General features: G+C 47.9%; 2 protein-coding genes across 4 annotated transcripts; one reads left to right on the forward strand and one right to left on the reverse strand.

The window, feature by feature from the left end:
• Positions 1 to 18: 18 nt before the first annotated feature.
• DHX16 (DEAH-box helicase 16) lies at positions 19 to 15,995 on the forward strand. Of its 2 annotated transcripts, XM_077754965.1 has the most exons (20): positions 19 to 363; positions 2,263 to 2,510; positions 2,605 to 2,767; positions 3,076 to 3,132; positions 6,750 to 7,004; positions 7,191 to 7,394; positions 7,475 to 7,666; positions 8,308 to 8,418; positions 8,590 to 8,705; positions 10,546 to 10,756; positions 10,967 to 11,065; positions 11,179 to 11,331; positions 12,698 to 12,838; positions 13,248 to 13,410; positions 13,511 to 13,629; positions 13,742 to 13,809; positions 14,380 to 14,542; positions 14,650 to 14,811; positions 15,101 to 15,274; positions 15,780 to 15,995. In XM_077754965.1, the coding sequence occupies exons 1-20, from the start codon at positions 157 to 159 to the stop codon at positions 15,906 to 15,908; spliced, it is 3,135 nt and encodes a 1,044-aa protein (XP_077611091.1). In that variant the 5' UTR covers positions 19 to 156; the 3' UTR covers positions 15,909 to 15,995. The 2 variants fall into 2 exon arrangements, with proteins under 2 accessions (XP_077611091.1, XP_077611092.1); XM_077754966.1 differs by lacking the exons at positions 19 to 363; positions 2,263 to 2,510; positions 2,605 to 2,767; positions 3,076 to 3,132; positions 6,750 to 7,004 and having other exon boundaries at positions 7,305 to 7,394; positions 7,475 to 7,613.
• Positions 15,996 to 16,043: 48 nt separating this feature from the next.
• CUNH6orf136 (chromosome unknown C6orf136 homolog) lies at positions 16,044 to 19,825 on the reverse strand. 2 transcript variants are annotated; one of them, XM_077754978.1, is made up of 6 exons: positions 19,595 to 19,825; positions 17,864 to 18,262; positions 17,457 to 17,545; positions 17,071 to 17,271; positions 16,423 to 16,492; positions 16,044 to 16,345 (listed from the first exon to the last, which is right to left on the reverse strand). In XM_077754978.1, exons 1-6 carry the CDS (start codon positions 19,664 to 19,666, stop codon positions 16,232 to 16,234), a joined length of 945 nt encoding a protein of 314 aa, XP_077611104.1. In that variant the 5' UTR covers positions 19,667 to 19,825; the 3' UTR covers positions 16,044 to 16,231. The 2 variants fall into 2 exon arrangements, with proteins under 2 accessions (XP_077611104.1, XP_077611103.1); XM_077754977.1 differs by lacking the exon at positions 19,595 to 19,825 and adding an exon at positions 19,160 to 19,464.
• Between the last annotated feature and the right edge of the window lie 196 nt (positions 19,826 to 20,021).

Consider the following 20,021-nt stretch of genomic DNA (forward strand, 5'->3'; position numbering starts at 1 on the left):
CGGTTTGGGCCTGTCGGAAACCAAACCTCACGGTCCTAAGGCAGGTCTTTTGCGAAGCCGAGACTTCAGCCTAGGCCTCCAGGCCTCCGAAGGGACGGCCGCCAGCGTGGCTGTTCAAGAGAATTCAGGGCCAGGAACGGGGCAGCGTGGGTCACCATGGCGACGCCGGCTGGGCTGGAGCGCTGGGTGCAGGACGAGCTGCACTCGGTGTTGGGGTTGAGCGAGCGGCACGTAGCCCAGTTTCTAATCGGTACCGCTCAGCGCTGCGCCTCGGCTGAGGAGTTCGTGCAGCGCCTCCGAGACACCGATACCCTGGACCTCAGCGGGCCAGCCCGGGACTTCGCCCTGAGACTCTGGAACAAGGTGTCGGAAGGGGTGGGGCGGGGCCCAGCGTGGGAGCGGCGGGAGAGGAGGTGGAGCAGGGGAGGGGCCCCAGGTTATTTGTTCAGGTGAGGCTGGGCTAACTGTCCCTACGGGAATTAAGTAAGCTCAGTGAGGAGCACCTTGCTTTGTCCGTTGTCCCCAGGATACTGTGCTAAGTGCTGAACGTCCAGCTCTGGTGAGAAGTTCAAGGAGGGTTAAGTGCTATAGAGCAGTGTTTCCGGGGCGTCTGGGTGGCTCAGTTCTCTCAGAAATTTAAAAAAAAAAAAAACAGTGTTTCTCGAACTTTAATATGCAGAGATTCATCCAGGACTCTTGTTAAACAGATTCCAATTTGTTAGTTATGGGGTGGGATCTTAATTTTTGCATTTTTAACTAGTTTCCGGGTGAATCCGATGGTCCAAAGACTACACTTTGAATAGCGAGGCTATAGAAGAGAAGTGCTGGGGCACCTGGATGGCTGTTGGTTAAGCCCCTGACTTCAGCTCGGTCATGATATCCCTGCTCATGTGTTGGAACCCAGCCACCGGTTCTGTGCTGACAACTCAGAGCCTGGAACCTGCTTCGGATTCTGTCTCCTTCCCTCTCTGCCCATCCTTACCCNTAAATAAACATTAAAAAAAATTTTTTTTAAGATGGAAGTGCTGTGGAAGAGCAGAGAAAGGTAGGGGTAATGATCAGGGAATGCAGGGCGCCTGGGTGGCTTAGTCGGTTACGCGTCCGACTTTCGCTCAGTTCATGATCTCGCGGTTCGTGGGTTCGAGCCCCGCGTCGGGCTCTGTGCTGACTGCCAGCTCAGAGCCTGGAGCCTGTTTCAGTCTGTGACTCCCTCTCTCTCTGACCCTCCCCTGCTCATGCTGTCTCTCTCTCTCTCCACCCTAGAAATAAATAAAGCTATTAAAAAAAAAATGATCAGGGAATGCAGGCCCAAAGATTCATTAAAATTTGTCACACAATGGGAAAGGAGTAAAGATGAGCTTATGGAGGACAGGACTGTGTATTTCTTTCTTTTTTTTTTTAAATTTATTCTTTTTTAATTTTTAATGTTTTATTTATTTCTCAGAGAGAGAGAGACAGACAGCATGAGCAGGAGAGGGTCAGAGAGAGAGGGAGACACAGAATCTGAAACAGGCTCCAGGCTCTGAACTAGCTGTCAGCACAGAGCCGGACGGGGGGCTCAAACCCACTAACCGTGAGATCATGACTTGAGCCAAAGTCGGAGGCTTAACCAACCAAGCCACCCAGGTGCCCCAGGACTGTGTATTTCTTGTCTTTACTTCTCCCACCTGACAGCACTTTTCAGAACAGGTATATGGAAGAGTGAAGGTATTTGGCATGTTCCTAGAATGGCAAATAGCCTGCTTTAGTTGTCACATATGGTGCCTGGTGAGAGACGAGTTTACCCAATGTAAGTGATATGAGGGTAAGTGATTTATGTTAATCCGTTTAGCATCTCTAGAATTTGGTACAGTGCCAGACAGATGACAGGCCTCTGCAAATCAATGCTTGTAGCATGTCAGTCCTTGCATTGGAATGACTGAATCATGAGGAAGAACAGAGGCTGAGCAATTGAGAATTGGTTGTGAGAATGCAAAATAAACTCCATAAAGGCAGGGATTTTTGTCTTTTGTTTATTCCTGTATTGGTACTTAGCAAGTACCTGATGTATTGAACAGGTTTCAATAAATGTTAAGTGAATTACTACAAGGAAGTTCAGAAACTGAGATACTTCACTCAGGCTGATAAACGTGGTGTAAAGCCATTGGGAAGAGAGACAATGAAGGCTGGTTTAAGTTTAGGTCATTCCTTAAATTTGGGGCAAAGTTGATGGGCAGAGATCAGGAGTTGCTCACATCCCATTATCTTCCCTCCTACTGATAGGTACCACGGAAGGCAGTGGTAGAAAAGCCAGCTCGAGTGGCAGAGAGAGAGGCTCGAGCCCTGCTAGAGAAGAATCGATCCTATAAGTTGCTGGAAGACAGTGAGGAGAGCAGTGAGGAGACTGTAGGTAGAGCTGGGAGCAGTCTCCAGAAGAAGCGTAAAAAACGGAAACACCTCCGGAAGAAACATCAGGATGAGGAGGAAGAAGAAGAGGAAGAGGTTTCTGAGAAGGGGAAGAGAAAGACAGGGTAAGTCAGAAGCAAGGTGAGAAAGGATGGGGCAGGAGATGATGGGGTGATAAACCTTCTAGGGCCTTATGTGATCCTTTGGGCTGAGCTGCAGGGGGAGTAAACAGCTGACTGAGAAGCCAGAGTCGGAGGATGAGTGGGAGCGGACTGAGCGAGAACGCCTTCAGGACCTTGAAGAACGTGATGCCTTCGCTGAGAGGGTTCGGCAGCGGGACAAGGACCGGACTCGCAATGTCCTGGAGCGGTCAGACAAGAAGGTACATAGGAACAGCATGTTTTGTAAATCCTCAGGAATATTCCTGGTCAGGTGTGACTGCAGAGATAGTAATCTTTGGGAAGACCAGCAGTGGCCTCTGGTGGTATTCATCTGTATTGTAAGAGGACCCCTCTGGGTGCTTTGGCTAAGGCGACCCTCTGCTGAACCTGTAACCCTAGAGATTCCCAGTGAGACGGGACATTTCTTTATGCTATGGTATATCAGAACCTTGTGATTCTAGAGGGGGAGTGGCTGTGGCTTTGGGAGATTTTGGCCTCACAGCGCTTTACTCTTGGTTTCTTCTCCTAGGCTTATGAAGAGGCTCAGAAGCGCCTTAAGATGGCTGAGGAAGACCGGAAAGCCATGGTGAGTCCCATTGCCAAGGAAGCCAACTTCAGAAGGCAAAAGGAAAGACTTTCCAGTGAAGTGGTTTGGGGTAGGGAAAGAAGGACACAAAGGAAGTACAGCAGGGATGCTGATGGCATGTCAGGTCTCTGTTGACAGAAGCCTACCAAAGACAAACTTAAGTTGTAGAGAGAAGGAAGCTACACACAAACCCTCCTGACTCCTTAAGATCAAATCATGCTGTGTTCATAAAGGAAGTGTGAGCTTTCCCTGTTCCTGAGACTTAATGAGATGTAATCAAAAGGCAGCTGGAACATCAAGGGGGGTGGCTGGAGGGCAGGGGCAGGGCAGCTGTCCCACTGCCCAGGGATCTGCCCAGGGATGTGCTGACCATTCAGCTTGGGCACACCCAGTTCCTACCCTCTAATCTTTCCATCCCGAACATGGCCTTGTGATCTTCCTCTAGTTTCCTGAGTTGGCCTTCTCACTGAATGAGGACATAACCCTTGTAATTCATGAACTGAACTTGTTATGGTATGAGTTTAGGTAGGGTAGGTGGTTTTCCAAAGGCTTGGTCTTCCCAAGTAAGGTCACACTTTGGTTTCTCAAAAGAATTTTGAGATTCTTGATATCCTAAGAATGACTTAGTAGAACTCCGGTCTCTCCTGACCAAGCCATCTCATGACCCATCCCACAAAACAACTGTGGCCAGAGACTACTAAGACATTTGTTAGTACAAGTGTAATGTTTTTATTTGCCAGAATTTCATTTTCCTTCTCTTTTTGAATCATGAAAACTTCTAAACAAATAGGAAGGTTGAAAGCATTAATATAATGAACACTCAAATAGACAATTCAGATTCAGAAATGGTTAATTTTTTTCTTAAGATTTTTTTTTTAATGTCTATTTTAAAGAGCGAACACATGCATGAGTGGGAGAGGGGTAGAGAGAGAGAGAGGACAGAGGTCCGAAGGGGTCTCTGTGATAAGAGCAGAGAACCCAACGTAGGGTTTGAACTTACAAACCACGAGATCATGACCTGAGCTAAAGTAAGATGCTTAATGACTAAGCCACCCAGGTACCCCTAGAAATGGCTAATAGTATGTGTAGTATTTGTAATGTCTGTGTGAGTGTGAGCTTTTTTTCTTTTTGAACTATTTAAAAGAGTTTAGACATCATGGCCTTTTATCCTATTAACATGTACCTCCTAAAAATAAAGACATTGTCCTCTAAAACCACAGTGCCATTGTCACACCCCAGAAGATGAACAGTACTACTCATGTGTCAACTAGGAACCTGTCTACAGTAAAACTTCCCCAGTTACCCCAAATTGTCTTTAGTAACTGCTTTTTCCAAGTAGGAACCCAGTTAAATTTCATGCATTTCATTTGGTGGTTCAGACTATTACGTATTTTTTTGTTTGTTTGTTTCATTCTCTCTCTCTCTCTCTCTCTCTCTCTCTCTGACACACACACACCTTGTACCCTGTCCTACATTCTGGGTTTATCTGACTCTTATCTCATGGTATTGAGTCCTTCTATGCCCTGTGCTTCCTTTAAAGTAGAAATTGTATCTAAATCTTGCCTCAACTCAGATTAAAAAGTTGTGACAGGAACACCTCTTGGGTGGCTACGTGCACTTCACATTATACCACATCTGGGGGGACATCCTATTCAATGTGTACCTGTTGGTGCAGATATCCTTTCTGCCAACAGCCTTTCATCTAATGGTTTTAGTAACCATTAGATGTAGATCCTTTCCTGAATCTGCCTATTTCACTAGGAATTGCAGAAAGGTGAGTTTTAGAGTTTGACATCTCTCCTACATTTATTGGCTAACTTTTTTATATAAAAAAGAGCTTTTCCTTAACAAGTAGGAATGAGCTATTGTTCCTTCTTAAAAGGCAGGACAAATGTTTAATTAATAACTTTGAGAGTAAGGAGTTTGGTGTAACAGCCACCCTACTGGGGGCAAAAGCTTTTTTTCCCATTCTTTTGTGTATGTGTGTCACATTGGACTCATGAATTTTCATTTTGCAGTATTTTACAGTTTCATATCATTATTCTTCTATTTTTAAATTTTTTTTTACATTTATTTATTTTTGAGAAACAGAGAGAGGCAGAGCACAAGTAGGGGAGGGGCAGAGAGAGAATAAGACACAGAATTCAAAGCAGGCTTCAGGCTCTGAGCCATCAGCACAGAGCCCGATGCGGGGCTTGAACCCATGAATGGTGAGATCATGACCTGAGCCAAAGTCTGACACTTAACTGACTGAGCCACCCCGGTGCCCCTATTCTTTTTCTTTTTTAAGTTTATTTATTTTGAGAGACAACGTGTGCATATGTGCGTGAGTGGAGGAAGGGCAGAGAGAGAAGGAGAGCAAGAATCCCAAGCAGGCTTCATTCTGTCAGTACAGAGCCCAATGCTGCGGGGTTCCATTCCACGAACTGAGATTATGACCTGAGCTGAAATCAAGAGTCAGATGCTTAACTGACTGAGCCACCTAGGTACCCTATCATAATTCTTTTTGATGCTCAAATTGCCCTGGGTTGTTTTTGTTTGTTTGTTTCTTTGTTTTGGTTTTTGTTTTTTAGTAATCTCTACTGTGGGGTTCAAACTCAGGAACCTCAGATCAAGAATTGCATGCTTTTCTGACTAAGCCAGGCAGGTGCCTCTCAAATTGCCCTGGTTTTTTGTCCATATTTTAAAAGGATATCTTCTGCTTCACCCTCAGGTTGAAAGGGTATTTGATTGTGGTACTCAGATTAGATCATGAACGTAAACATTTAAGTCTTCACAGCACAAACAAGAAAAGCCAGCAATTAAATAGTATTGGAGCCCCCAACCAAAGGGTTCCATGAGGTTTTGCCACCACAGTAGAGGAGGTTATTGTGATCACAAAGAAGACAATCTTTGTTGCCACAGTAGGAGGACTCATGATGAGAGCTGAGAGAGGTCTTAAGGATGTGGCCAGTCTTTTATTGGTATCCATAATGTGTCCTGAAAAGCTTGTATCAAAGGAAACCTGTAGAAGCCAAATGACACATTGTAGAAAGTGGGGAGAAGTTAGTCTCAGAAAGCTAAGCATTTTTTATCACATCTTGGCTTACAGAAACACTCTCTGATGTTATACTTACAATTTTTTGTATATAGTGTATTTTTCCTCTTTTCCCAAACTGTAGTCATTTGATTTAAGACCAAGGAGCATTTAACAGGCTGAAGATTACATACTGTTGTTGGCATACCCAGTGGTTTTCGATAGTCTCCATTGTTTTTGTTTGAGACGTGTGCTTCTAAATGCTGGTATTAGCCTTTTTGTTTTCCTCCTTTTCACTATTGAATAAGATAATAATATAATCTGAAATATTCAGATAATTACCCTGATGTGTTTGTACTGACAAAGATGGTGAGACAGTCCCAGTCCAGAAGTCCTTCCAGCTGCATTGCACTGCTAGAAGATAGTGTGTGGGGTCAGTGTGTGGCTTTCAGAGATGCCCAGCTTGGGGTACACCATTAGGTTGGGACATTGCAGAGGGACGTTGCCAGCCTGTTGGGGAATTTGTCACTTTTACAGATAGATAAGAAAAGGGGTTGCTGTTCCAACAAGATGAGGATTCGGTTGCTCTGTCCTGACCCAGGTCCCAGAGCTGCGGAAGAAATCCCGCCGAGAGTACTTGGCTAAGAGGGAGCGAGAGAAGCTTGAGGACCTGGAGGCTGAGCTGGCTGATGAGGAGTTCCTTTTTGGGGATGTGGAGCTGAGTCGACATGAACGGCGGGAGCTCAAATACAAGCGGCGAGTTCGTGATTTGGCCCGAGAGTATCGGGCAGCTGGGGAGCAGGAGAAGCTGGAGGCCACCAATCGTTACCACATGCCTGAGGAGACTCGAGGACAGGTGAGATTAAGCAGTATCCAGTTCAGCCCTTCTCCCCGAGCTGAGGGGAGGGAAGTCTTGAAGGCATTGACCAGTGCCATGGCTGTCCCCTTTATCTTGCCTTTCCTGGTGGACAGGTGTAGTGACTAGGAAGGAGGAGCCTGGGAAGAAGGCATCATCTGTCTTCACATGTCCTTGTCTCTATAGCCAGCACGAGCTATGGATCTCGTGGAGGAGGAATCAGGTGCCCCTGGGGAAGAGCAGCGGCGCTGGGAGGAGGCCCGGCTGGGGGCAGCGTCCCTGAAATTTGGGGCCCGAGATGCTGCCTCCCAGGAGCCCAAGTATCAGCTGGTGCTAGAGGAAGAGGAGACCATTGAGTTTGTCCGGGCCACTCAGCTCCAGGGTGATGAGGTGAGTGGGAGAACTCTGGGACATCATAAGGAGGTTGGGAAGGTGGCTCTGAAGTTCATACCCCTCTTTCTCCTTCTCAGGAGCCATCAGGCCCACCACCTCCAACCCACGCTCAGCAGAAGGAGTCCATCCAGGCTGTCCGCCGCAGCCTCCCAGTGTTCCCGTTTCGCGATGAGCTCTTGGCTGCTATTGCTAATCATCAGGTCCTCATCATCGAGGGTGAGACAGGCTCCGGGAAGACCACCCAGATCCCACAGTATCTCTTTGAGGAGGTACAGTCATCCACACCCTCCAGGTTGCCGGGCACCTGCCCTTGACAAGCACAGTACTGTCAGACCTCCTTTTACATGTTGTTTTGAGTAGTTGCTTCCCTTTTCATCTTCAGTCACTTAGTCTTTTCCTCTAAATTGTGAATTTCTTAAGGACAAACCTTTCATGTTTCTATTCTTACTTCCTGCCACAGTATCTGTGTCTAGTTTGGTACGTTTGTGTTGGAAGAACATGTAGGCAGATGGATGGTGGGTCGTGGACCTTCCCACACCAACCATCTCAGCTGTTGCTCCTTTGCACGGGCCAGAGAACAAGGAGTCAAAAGACTCTTTTTCCTTTTTTACCTTCTTTTGTTTTCCATTGCATCTGGGTCTGCCCCAGTTTTCTGTCCTGTTCCACTTCAAATCTAGCAGAGCCTGAACATGATTACCCAAAAGGCTGGGACTCTCAGGGCTGGGTGAGGATCCCCTCAAGGGCCCTAGGTCTGCTGTCCTATCCATTTGCCCTTGTGGTATGGTTTTCAGTTTCTGTATGTTCTCTCCTTTCTCCCTGCCCTGTCGTGTATTTATACCTCTTTGTCTGAATTGTCCTGGGTCCCAGGACCATATTTAGCAAAGAGAAAACCTCTTCTATTGTCATTCAGGGTTACACAAAGAAGGGAATGAAGATTGCCTGCACCCAGCCCCGGAGAGTGGCAGCCATGAGTGTGGCTGCTCGAGTGGCTCGGGAGATGGGTGTGAAGCTTGGGAATGAGGTGAGATCTGTGGGGACTGAGAGGCACAGGGAACTTCTAGGGTCTGGGACATAGCCCACATGGTGCAGGGCTTCACACTACAGGTCCAAGCACTGGCCCCTTGTCCCCTAGCCCTGCACTCCCTTCAGGGAGCAGCAGCCCAATTTTGATCGCTAATGGCCCCTTTCACAGGTTGGCTACAGCATCCGCTTTGAGGACTGCACATCGGAGCGAACTGTTCTCCGCTACATGACAGATGGAATGCTCCTCCGGGAGTTCCTCTCTGAACCTGACCTTGCAAGTTACAGGTACACATAGGGTCCCCGCCTCCCACATGAGATCTACCACCTTCTCCACCCCGTCTCCTGCCTTCCTCCTCCCCCTTCAGCAACTTCCTGTATCTCCTTTAATCTCTGGCCTTTCTCTCCTTTGTTCTTACCCAGCTAGTTTGGCCTTTGTCTTCTGACCAGCCCACCAATTCTTAGGTCTTTATCATGTAGATGGTACTAGGACTGAACTGCAGGCGCCATGGAAATGGGGTAGAAGAGACTACAGAGAAGTCCTTTCTCTACCCCCTGCTCCTCACCCTGTTGCTTCCAGAGTGTAGAAAATACCAGAATGGTAAAGTAGTGCTGTAGAGACTTGAAAAGCCACGTGAAGACCCTTTGAAGAAACTTAGAATGAGAGAAGAAACTCAGGGGAAACATCCTGATTCCCTCTAAATATTGGGAAGGGGTGTTACATGGAAAAAGAGGTCAGACTTGTTTCACATGACTACAGAGAGTACATGGAGCAACCATGGGATAGGTTACAGGGAAATAGATTTCAGCGCAATACCAAGAAGCCAGAATAGAGATCGGAGGGGCTGTCAGTATGCTTGGGTTCTCACTCTTGGGCCTTTGGCCCAAGTCTTAGAGTACCTTGGTCTGTGAATAGTGAGTTCTGTGTTAGTGTTGGCCAAGCAGGGCTTGGATGAACATGTGTTTAGGAGGAGAGGAGATTGGTGGGGTCAAGCCAGCTGAGCAGTATGTGCCTTTTCAGCTTTCAGGAGACTATAAATTTCTGGTCCTAGAAGACCATAAATGGAGCAATAGGACAAATACAATTTTTTAAAAATTTGTTTACTGTTTTTTTATTTCTGAGAGAGAGAGAGAGAGAGAGAGAGAGAGACAGCATGAGCAGGGGAGGGTCAGAGAGAGAAGGAGACACAGAATCTGAAACAGGCTCCAGGCTCTGAGCTAACTGTCAGCACAGAGCCTGATGCGGGCCTCGAACCCACAAACCATGAGATCATGACCTGAGCCGAAGTCGGACCCTTAACCAACTGAGCCACCCAGGCGCCCCTCGACAAATATAATTTGAGTCTTCACATTCCTTGCAAAAATCTCAGAACCCATGGAAGGCTAGTCAGTGTAAGAGTGTTTGGGGTGTGGGGTTTTCCCATCAAGCCAGCCTGCTTTGTGAAACAGCTGGGGACATCACCAGCATAGTCAGGGTTAGGCACAAAGGGTTGAGCTGGGAGGTGAGCTCCTGCAGGCTTGGCTGTCACATGGAAATCCAAAGACCTGAGCAAGGATAAAGAAGCATGGCACACATGTAACTAAGGAGAAGACCAAGAAGCCTGCAAGATCTGCTAAGTTTGGGGTAGAAAGACTTACCTGGTCCCTTTCTCCACAAAGAGGCAGCATGGCCAACAGGGGGACACACCACAGCAGTCTTTTGAGAGCCTGGGAACTTCTGGGCTTTTCAAGTTGTGGTGCCTCAGATCTCTCTGTTCATCCCTAGCCAGCTTGGGGAGCCCAGACTTATTTGAAGAGACCCTGCTCTCACTTTTTTCCCCCTTAAAACAGATACTCTTACTTCTGTTGACTCTGACAGACTCTTGCCTCTGATCCAGAGATGATTGACTTGTCCTGGCCTTGGCTTCCAGCCTCCAAATCTTGGCTGTTGTTGTCTGCCAGGCTGGGATAGGCTGCAGACCCTGGGGTCTTGGCCTTCTTTAACTTTTTGTTGGTCTTCCTTAACTGGGGTGATTGGCTTGTTCTTGGAATCCCCTCTTCCCATTTGTACCCTTGTCCACGGGACCCTACTGTCCTCTCCTGCAATGCCCAGCTTTCCTCACTCACTGCTCCCTTCTTCTTTCCCCAGCGTGGTGATGGTAGATGAGGCTCATGAACGGACTCTACACACAGACATTCTCTTTGGGTTGATCAAGGATGTTGCTCGCTTCCGGCCTGAGCTGAAGGTCTTGGTGGCTTCAGCCACACTGGACACTGCCCGTTTTTCCACCTTCTTTGATGATGCCCCTGTCTTCCGAATCCCTGGACGCAGGTTTCCAGTTGACATCTTCTATACCAAGGTGCTCCCTCAGAGAGGATGGGCTCTGAGTGTGTGACTCAGAGTGTGGGGCACCAAAGCGTGGGCCTTTGGGAAAGGTTGTCCCAAGGATGGAAGGGGAAATGGAGAGTCCAAAGGGGAACTGGGATAAAGTGGTTACTGAGCTGGGAGAAGAGGAAGAGTTTTCCTGAACATATGGCCTTCCTGTGACCCTTCTCCTCCTCATCCTCAGGCTCCAGAAGCTGACTACCTGGAAGCTTGTGTAGTGTCTGTGCTGCAGATCCATGTGACCCAGCCCCCAGGGGATATCCTGGTGTTCCTGACAGGACAGGTGTGAGACGCAGAGGAGGGATAATGATGTGTGTATCCCAGGGGAAGACATAGCTGACATGTCAGCTGTTTGTCACTTTGGGACCTGGACTCTTCTCCCCATCCCAAATCCAGGAGGAGATTGAGGCCGCCTGTGAAATGCTCCAGGATCGCTGCCGCCGCCTGGGCTCCAAAATCCGGGAGCTCTTGGTGTTACCCATTTATGCCAACCTGCCTTCTGACATGCAGGCTCGAATCTTTCAGCCTACACCTCCTGGGGCACGAAAGGTCAGTTGGAGAAACCCACACAACTAGTAATGGAAAAAGAGAGTATCTGCTTGCCCTATACAAGATATGTCCTGGGCACTGTTCAGTAATAGTCCTTCACTTCCAGAGCTGGAGAGAAAGGATAAATTCATCATGAACTGAGACATAACCAAATACAAGATCTGTTAAGTAGCACTGTAGGGGTGCAGAGGAGGAGGGAGGTTCTTGGTGTGCCAACCGGTTAGATTTGATCTAGACCTTTAAGAAAAATGGTGGGGAATATCAGAGCAAGGCATAAGGTGAATTTGAGGTCAGAGCATAATCTAGAAGGCTGAGCAGAAAGTTCACGTGGTGAAAATTTTGGACTGAGATTAGGGAGGGCCTTTCATAGCAGTTGGAAACATTTGGACTTTAAATGACTGGGTGGCACTCAAAAGGTTTTGAGCAAAGGTATAACTTTCAACAAATGTTTAACAAGCTCTCCCACATGCCAGTTACTGTGAAGATAACAGTGATGAACACAACTAAGTCTCTAGCCTCCCAGAGTTTATAGTCTAACATAGGTTAGGAGACAGTGGACATGTAAATACACAATGCTGATTTGTGACAAATGCTAATGCTATGGAGAAATATAGTGCAGCTTGGGAAGATGGAGACTGACTCTAGGGGGTAGAAGTGAGGAATGAAAGGAAAGTATTTTCCTTGGGTCTGGGAAGGCCTCTCCCTCTCCAGTAAGGTGAAAGGGAAGTTGAGGCCTGAACTCACTGAGGGAGGGAGCCAGGCTCATATCTGGGAGATGAATGTGTCCAGCAGAGGGAAGAGTTCATGCAAAGGACCCAAGTGAGGAATATGCTCAGACCAGCCTGGGAGCTCATAGTCCTCATAGGTAAGGTCAGAATGGTAACCAGGGCTAGAGGACACAGGGCCTCAAGAGGCTTGTGTATAATTCTCAAGTAGGCGGGAAGCCATTGAAGGTTGGGGTTAGTAATGTTAACATTTTAAAGAGCATTTGGATGCCAGGTAAGCAGGGCTTGGAGTAGAGGCAGGGAGGCACATGAGGAGGCTATTGCAGGAAGTAGTGAGTGAGGGTGAATGTGAAAGTGGTGGTGGAAAAGATGGAGACAGGAACCTGGACTCACCCTTTCCCATTTCTGAAAAAAGTTCTAACTCATTTTCTCTCCATTCCCTTTCCACATCACGTACCTGTTATCCCTTCTTCTCCCTTGCCCCTGCCTGGCCTTGGACCCCTCTCCTGCCTTTGGACACTAATCCCCTCAGCTCTTGCCCCTTGTCTGCACCTACTTCTCTACTTGAATCTTCCAGGATTACTTTTTCTAGGTAACCTGGTGGATGGGTTCCCTGGGTAATGCTAGATCCTCTCACTCAGGTGGTTGTGGCAACAAACATCGCTGAGACATCACTCACCATTGAGGGCATCATTTATGTGCTGGATCCAGGGTTCTGTAAGCAGAAGAGTTACAACCCTCGCACGGGCATGGAATCCCTCACTGTCACACCCTGCAGCAAGGTCAGCTTGATTGGGCTCCAGCAGGGTCTCCATAGGGAAGGTTCAACTCAGAAGCCTGTTAGGGCTTCTTAGAGGACAAGGAATAAGCAGCCTACATCCTCTCAGATTTCTTTTCTTTTCTTTTCTTTTTTTTTAACATTTATTTTTGAGAGAGAGACTGAGTGCAAGTGGCAAGGAGGGGCAGAGAGAGGGAGACACAGAATCCAAAGCAGGCTCTGTGCCAACAGCACAGAGCCCAGCATGGTGCTCAAACTCACTAACCATGAGATTGTGACCTGATCAGAAGTCAGATGCTTAACTGATCAAGTCACCCAGGTGCTCCCATCCTTTCAGATTTCTTGCATAAATATTGCCCTTTGTCTTTTCCCTCATCAGATTGTCAACCAGCCTGCTTCTCCTTTCTTTCTAGGCCTCAGCCAATCAACGAGCTGGTCGGGCAGGTCGGGTGGCTGCAGGAAAGTGCTTCCGCCTGTATACTGCCTGGGCCTATCAGCACGAACTGGAGGAAACCACGGTGCCAGAGATCCAGAGGACCAGCTTGGGCAATGTTGTGTTACTCCTCAAGAGCTTAGGTTATTGGGGTCCCCAGTCCTCCTGAGAGAGGAGGGAGGTGGGGTTAGAGTCACTGGTCCTTGCAGAGAAACTGTTCTGTTTCCTCACATCTTTATTTAGGGATCCATGACCTAATGCACTTTGATTTCCTGGATCCTCCACCATATGAGACCCTACTGCTGGCATTGGAGCAGCTGTATGCTTTGGGAGCCCTCAACCACCTTGGGGAGCTCACTACGGTGAGGTGGGAGGGCAGCATGGGCTGGTAGGATGAAGGAATTGGCGTAACCTCTTGTGTGGTGGAGGGACACCTGAGTAAGGACTGACTTCAACTCTCTTTCCTGTCCTTAGTCTGGTCGAAAGATGGCAGAGCTGCCAGTGGATCCCATGCTATCTAAAATGATCTTGGCCTCTGAAAAGTAAGCATCCCCCACCCTAGCCAGGCCCCCAGCACACAAACTGGCTATGCCTCTTTTTATCTCTTGGGGCCATCTTTGTTATCTTGCTTTTTCTATTATTCTTTAACAAGTAAGTTACTAGAAAACTCTTACTGCCCCTTTTGAGGCTTATAAGGGGCAGTAAGACACTCTCTTGCCCTTGATCATGATATGAAATGGGTAAGATTGACTAAAAGAAAATTTGGCACCTTTAAATGCCATTCTCCTGCCATGGTTGAGGTCAGAGGTGATTACATGAACTTGAAGTGCTGTCTTTTCTTGATGCACACAATACACACCTTCCTATCATAGAACCCTCAGAAGTCCCAAGTGCTTTACTGCCCCCACCTCCAAGTATAGCCTTCCTTTGTTACTGTTTCATGTCCTTGACATCCATACTGCCATTGCTGCAACCAAAATCTGTTCGCTGTGATTTGCACCCATTATCCTAACCAGCAGTTTCCATGTGAGGACATAGCTACACATAGTAATTACTTTTCCCCTCACTGTGTGTCTTCTTTGAATCCTCATGTTTTCCCCTTCCTGTCCCAGGTATAGCTGTTCAGAAGAGATCCTGACAGTGGCTGCCATGCTCTCTGTCAACAATTCCATCTTCTACCGACCCAAGGACAAGGTTGTCCATGCTGACAATGCCCGTATCAACTTTTTCCTCCCTGGTGGGGACCACCTGGTTCTTCTAAACGTTTATACACAGGTCACTAGGCATGGATGATGGGAATGAGGGAGACATGGGGGGACTCTGGTTCTGCTATATACTTACCCCCCAACTTCTCCCCCACTTTGTTTTAACCCTCTTCACAGTGGGCTGAGAGTGGTTACTCCTCCCAGTGGTGCTATGAAAACTTTGTACAGTTCAGATCAATGCGCCGAGCCCGGGATGTACGGGAACAGCTGGAGGGGCTCTTGGAACGTGTGGAAGTTGGTCTCAGCTCCTGCCAAGGGGACTATATTCGTGTACGCAAGGTCAGCATTTCTTTAGTCTGCTGTTCCCCACACCCCCTCAATATATGAAGTAAGCTTCTCCAGAGGCTTGCAGTCATCCCTCTAGCCTGAGCATATGCCCTCTTCCCCTGTGGAGGTGTGCTCTTCTGTGCTTTCTCCCTCATACCACTGAAAGTTCCTTCTCAGTGGGTTCTTCATGCATTCCTTACCTTTCTAGTTCTCCAGAAGCCTGAACTAAAAAGGTAGTGAATGCTTAGGGTGCTTGGATATCTGGCTTTCTGGTTGACTTTCTTTCCTGTCTGCCCCTAAGGCCATCACAGCTGGTTACTTTTACCACACGGCACGACTGACTCGTAGTGGCTATCGCACAGTCAAACAACAGCAGACAGTGTTCATTCACCCCAACTCCTCCCTCTTTGAGGAACAGCCACGCTGGCTGCTCTACCATGAACTTGTCTTGACCACCAAGGAATTCATGAGACAGGTGAGGGGACCTTCCCCTGCCCAGAAAGGTGGAGATGTGTGGGGCGGTGGGATCCTAGCAGGCTCAAAATCTAGGTTCAACTTGCTAAGACCAGCAGAGAAACAGAAAAACACACTGATTTAAGGTAGGATAAAATAGAAAGACATTGTGTCAGCATCTACTAAGATCTAAGATCTGTATACTCATTCAATGAATCAATTCATGAGAATGCCTGTTGGCTCAGTATTTCAGATGCTGGGGTGGGAATGGTGAACAGAACAGATGTGGTCTCTGTCATGAGTGTAGTTTATAGCCTTTAGGATCATATTTTTTAGGGATAGTTTACTTGGCATCCTGAATTACATGTAGCAGTGTGTCTGTCCTTGGGGTATATAGTATTAAAGCCTGGCATCTTTCCCCTAACACTGTCGTCAAAGGTGGAAGAAAAGAAACTTTTTTGATCAAATATACATTATGAATCTAGGTTGAAAAAAGGGGACCCTGCTAATTTTTTTCTCTCCTCTAGGTATTGGAGATTGAAAGCAGTTGGCTTCTGGAGGTGGCTCCCCACTATTATAAGGCCAAGGAGCTAGAAGATCCCCATTCTAAGAAAATGCCAAAAAAAATAGGCAAGACACGAGAAGAGCTAGGGTAAAGAGAAGGGGACACAAACAGAATGCAATACCAGCTCCTTTTCTTTCTGTACATTACTTAATATCTATTAAAGTATTTTTGGAGTAAAGCTTGTAGGAACTTTTGAGATGCAGAGAAAGTGATGTGGGAATTCTCATATGTTCACTTAGACTTTATTATTTACAAGTTAAATTACACAGCAGCTTTACATGGCATGAGATGGCCAAAAAAAAAAAAAAGAGAGAGAAAAGAGAGGAGGAAGCTAGCTCCCAAGATTCTAGGCCACCTCCACCACTTGTGCGTATATAGCAAATTCTTCAGTGCTGCCTCCACCCTGTTCCTGGATCAGGTCTTAGAACACAGGTGTAAGTTGGGTTCTGGCTCTGACAGTCCTAGAGCTACCAGAGCTCCCACTAGCAGCTTCTTCACAGGCGTTGGGGGTGAGTGTGAAGGCATCAGCTGCAGGAACAAAGGTTAATGCCACTGGTGAGATGGTCTAGCCCTTCACCCCATCCCCATCCAGCCTAAGGACTCACTTTATCTAGGCGATGGCGACAAATGAGGCCATTGGAATTCAGGTAGAAGGTGGAATAGGCATCATAGGTCCTGGTGAAGGGAGAAAAAAAGCCTTACTGAGTGAGGTGACTGATCCTAAAGTTTAGTTCAAGCATTTGTTTAAATCAGTAGTTGCTAAATTTTGCTACATATTAGATCACCTGGAGAACTCTAGTCCTGAATGCCAAGGCTGCACCCTGTCCCACTTAAATCAGAATGTCTGACAACAATATTTTATAAAGATCATTAGATGATTCCACCATGCAGCAAACTTTTGAGAACCACTGGTTTGGGCTGAGCCTAAGAATTTCTTTAAATTCTACTCTCTGCCAGAAATCCACCAAATACTCTACCTAGTGTTGTGAAGCTCAACTTATTAGACAAGAATTTTCATTTGTTCCATAAATACTTGAATGCCTGCTACGTATCACATAATGTACATAAAGAAACCTGAGTTTAGAGGTACCTCACATACTCAGAAGTCCCCATTTCTGTTGTATTAAACTAAAAAAATCCCTGCCCTCAAGAAGCCTGCAGTCAAGTCACAGTAGATCAAGGATTGTCTGGAATACTAGACCTTCAGACTCCTAAAAGTAGGATTAGGAAACTGAATGGATCTTTTCTCTTACCGGTAAAGCTCTTCCTTGTCACGCTTGTAGAAACGCAGGAAGAGCATGTGGATGGGCAGCCCCACAAGCCGCCAGCGGGCTTGCAGGGTCCAATTCTCTGGGTGGCGGGTCAGCTGTAGAACCTCCAACCGAAGCTGTGCAAAATAGTTCCAGGCCAGGAAGCGGCAGAGGGTCAGTGACAGAATGTACCATGTTAGGCCCCTGTGAAGAAAGGATGGGAAAGCTATCTTATGATGGCATAATCAGAAAACCTCATTGGCCTCTGACTAGGGAATGGGAAACAGTTGTGAGAAGTAGCAGGACTTTCTCTGGTAAGTAAAAAATGTCAAGTATAAACCATTGGCTGCTTTTCCTCCCCAAGGCCCTACCCGTGCCTGGATTCTCACTTGGTACGTATGTTCAGGATCTCATTGATGAATTCCACATCCGATGAGTAGAGAGTATAGTCGTGGGAGTGAAGGAAGAGATTGGGAAGCTAGGTGGAAGAAGAAGGCATCAGCCCAGTAGGAAAGAAATGATCCTATTTCTGTTTTCTCTTTTTGGTGCCTCTTTATTCCCCTCTGAAAGGAAATCTCATCCCATGTCTAAGTTCCCTTAATTCAAAACTGAAGAACATCTTTTCCTTGGGAAATGATATTTTATACACACACACACACACACACACATATACACACACACACATATATATATATATATATGTGCCTGCCTTGTGATTTCAGGAAAATCCTCTATATCCAAATATTACCTACATCCGTTATCACTGTGGATGAAGGCCACTTTCAAGCTGACTTACCTCTTGTCTCAGTCTCTCATACATGATAGCCAGGTGCTCCTCCATACTTGGATCTCCTGATGGAGTGGTAGGGGAAGGGCAAGAAGTCCCAGGGGCTTGGAAAGGTATCAAAGCCCCAGGACAGGGACAGGGAGGTCCCTCAAATAGGCTCCTAAGCCCATCCAGGCAGCCGCTATGCATCTCAGGTCCTGGTCCCTCCTCCCCCTTTCCTGGAGGGAGAACCATCCATGGTGAGCTGAGGGCCTGGATCTGAGGAAGATGGAGTGGGGGAGCTCGGGGAAGCAGCCAGATAGGAGGGGGTGGGAGTGGGGGAGACCAGAGAACAGAAGATGGAGAAGTGGTTGTTGTGGAGTTGGGCCAAAGGGGGGGGAATGGTAGAGCCCGTGAAGAAAGCTGGTCCTAAGGAGGAAGAATAAAAGGGAAAAGTAAGAATCTAGCTGCCTGAAGCCCCCCTCGTCTAAACTCTGTTCATTAATATGCTTCCAATCCCACCTGCTCCTCCTGGCAGGAGAGATGAAATTATTAGAGGAATATGAAATGAATTTATCTCCATCTCTACTGAAAACAGGGGGAAAGAGTTTCCTGTGACACAGGTACCAGTACTTCCCCAAAACATTAGCACATTTATTTAAGATCCTAACACTGTTTAGGGGCAATTCCACCTCTTACAGAAAGAATTGTAATATATGTTTTGAAAAAAGAACGAGTAACAGATTTTCTCACTGTGTATGAAACGACGTAGCCTGTAACACAACTCCACCAAGAAGTATGTAATAGAGAAAAAAACCAGCTGGAAGTAGGAGACACTTCTCTGAGCTCTGATTATATTGTGACACCTTAGGCACTCTCATTCCCTATACCTATGTCTTATAAATGTCCTCTTATAAACGAGGACGATGAAGCCACACTGAGTTATTAGGCCTATATGATATAATAAATCTAAATAAAACTTCGCCACCCATAAAGTAGCATGTAAATGTAAGCTATTATCATTTCGGGCTCCCCTAATGACACAAGCCCAGAAGACCGTTAAAGAGTGGGCTTCATTCTTCTGGTTTACCGACGCTTAAAATGCAATGAGCGGGAGGTCACTCAAAGTGAGGCCTAGCCCAAGTCTCTCCGCTCTCAAAGAAACCCCCGGGGATCTCACTACCCGGAAGGCTGGCGGGCCGTGCAGGTACCTCTGTCCCCGAAGGTGTCCCTGAGGCAACGTCTCCGCCGGGGGCGTGGCCATCTTGCCCACCCAAGCTCAGGGGCCCGAACCCAGTCCACCCGGGCCGGCCTTTCTGCCCGCACCGCTATCCAGGTGAAAGATGAGCGAGCTGCAAAGCGCGGCCCGTAGGTTTGTCCGGTCGGGACCTGGGAACTCCCGGGCGGCTCCGCTGGCGGGCTGAGAACCTCTCCACCCATTGCCCTTCAAATCACCTCCAGGCACAGGTAACCGCGGAAGCGGGGGCAAAATGCGGCCTCGTCCCGCCGTCCCTGCTTCAACCCCGCCTGTACAACCCAGACCCTGGAGAACCACCACCCGGTGCACTCCACCGCTGGTGGGGAAGCCCTTGGGTCTTAGCTACCCCTCTCCCCTCCACGCACCGCCCAGCCCAGGTGAAAAGGGGCGGTAGAACGTCACTGCGCCTGCGCGGACAGGGCGCGCGCTCCGCCCCTTGTGCCGGCTGTGAGGAGGGTCTCACCCCGCCCCCTCCCCTCCCGGTTTCCCCTCTGGTTTCTCACTTGGGAGCGAGCCTGGTAGGTACGGAGGCAGGGGCCGAGACGCCGGGCCGCCCCTCGGCTGGGCTGGTACATGATCTTCCGGGAGTGGAGACAGCGCCTCTCGTGTCCGGCCTCCTCACAGGGTTGAACGCGCCCTGGAACCGGCTTCTTGAAGGGGAAAGGAGGTGGGGGGGGGGGAGTTTAAGGGGCTGAAGGGAGGGAAACGGAGATGTTGCACGCTTGCGCACTGCAGCGGGTTCCAGGGAAGCGGTGAGGGACTTTGCACTAAGTGCGCCTGCGCTCGCCTGTCTTGAAGCTGCCTCAGAGCGCTTGCGCAGTAAATTAGCGTCCAGGGGAACACAGCTGCCTCACGTGCGGCGCTTACGCAAAAAGCTGGGCGATGTTGGGCCTGAACCAGGTGCAACAAAGAACAAGGGGTGGGACTGAA

This window comes from Crocuta crocuta, unplaced genomic scaffold (genome assembly GCF_008692635.1).
Source record: "Crocuta crocuta isolate KB4526 unplaced genomic scaffold, BGI_CrCroc_1.0 scaffold242, whole genome shotgun sequence".
Lineage (NCBI taxonomy): Eukaryota > Metazoa > Chordata > Mammalia > Carnivora > Hyaenidae > Crocuta > Crocuta crocuta.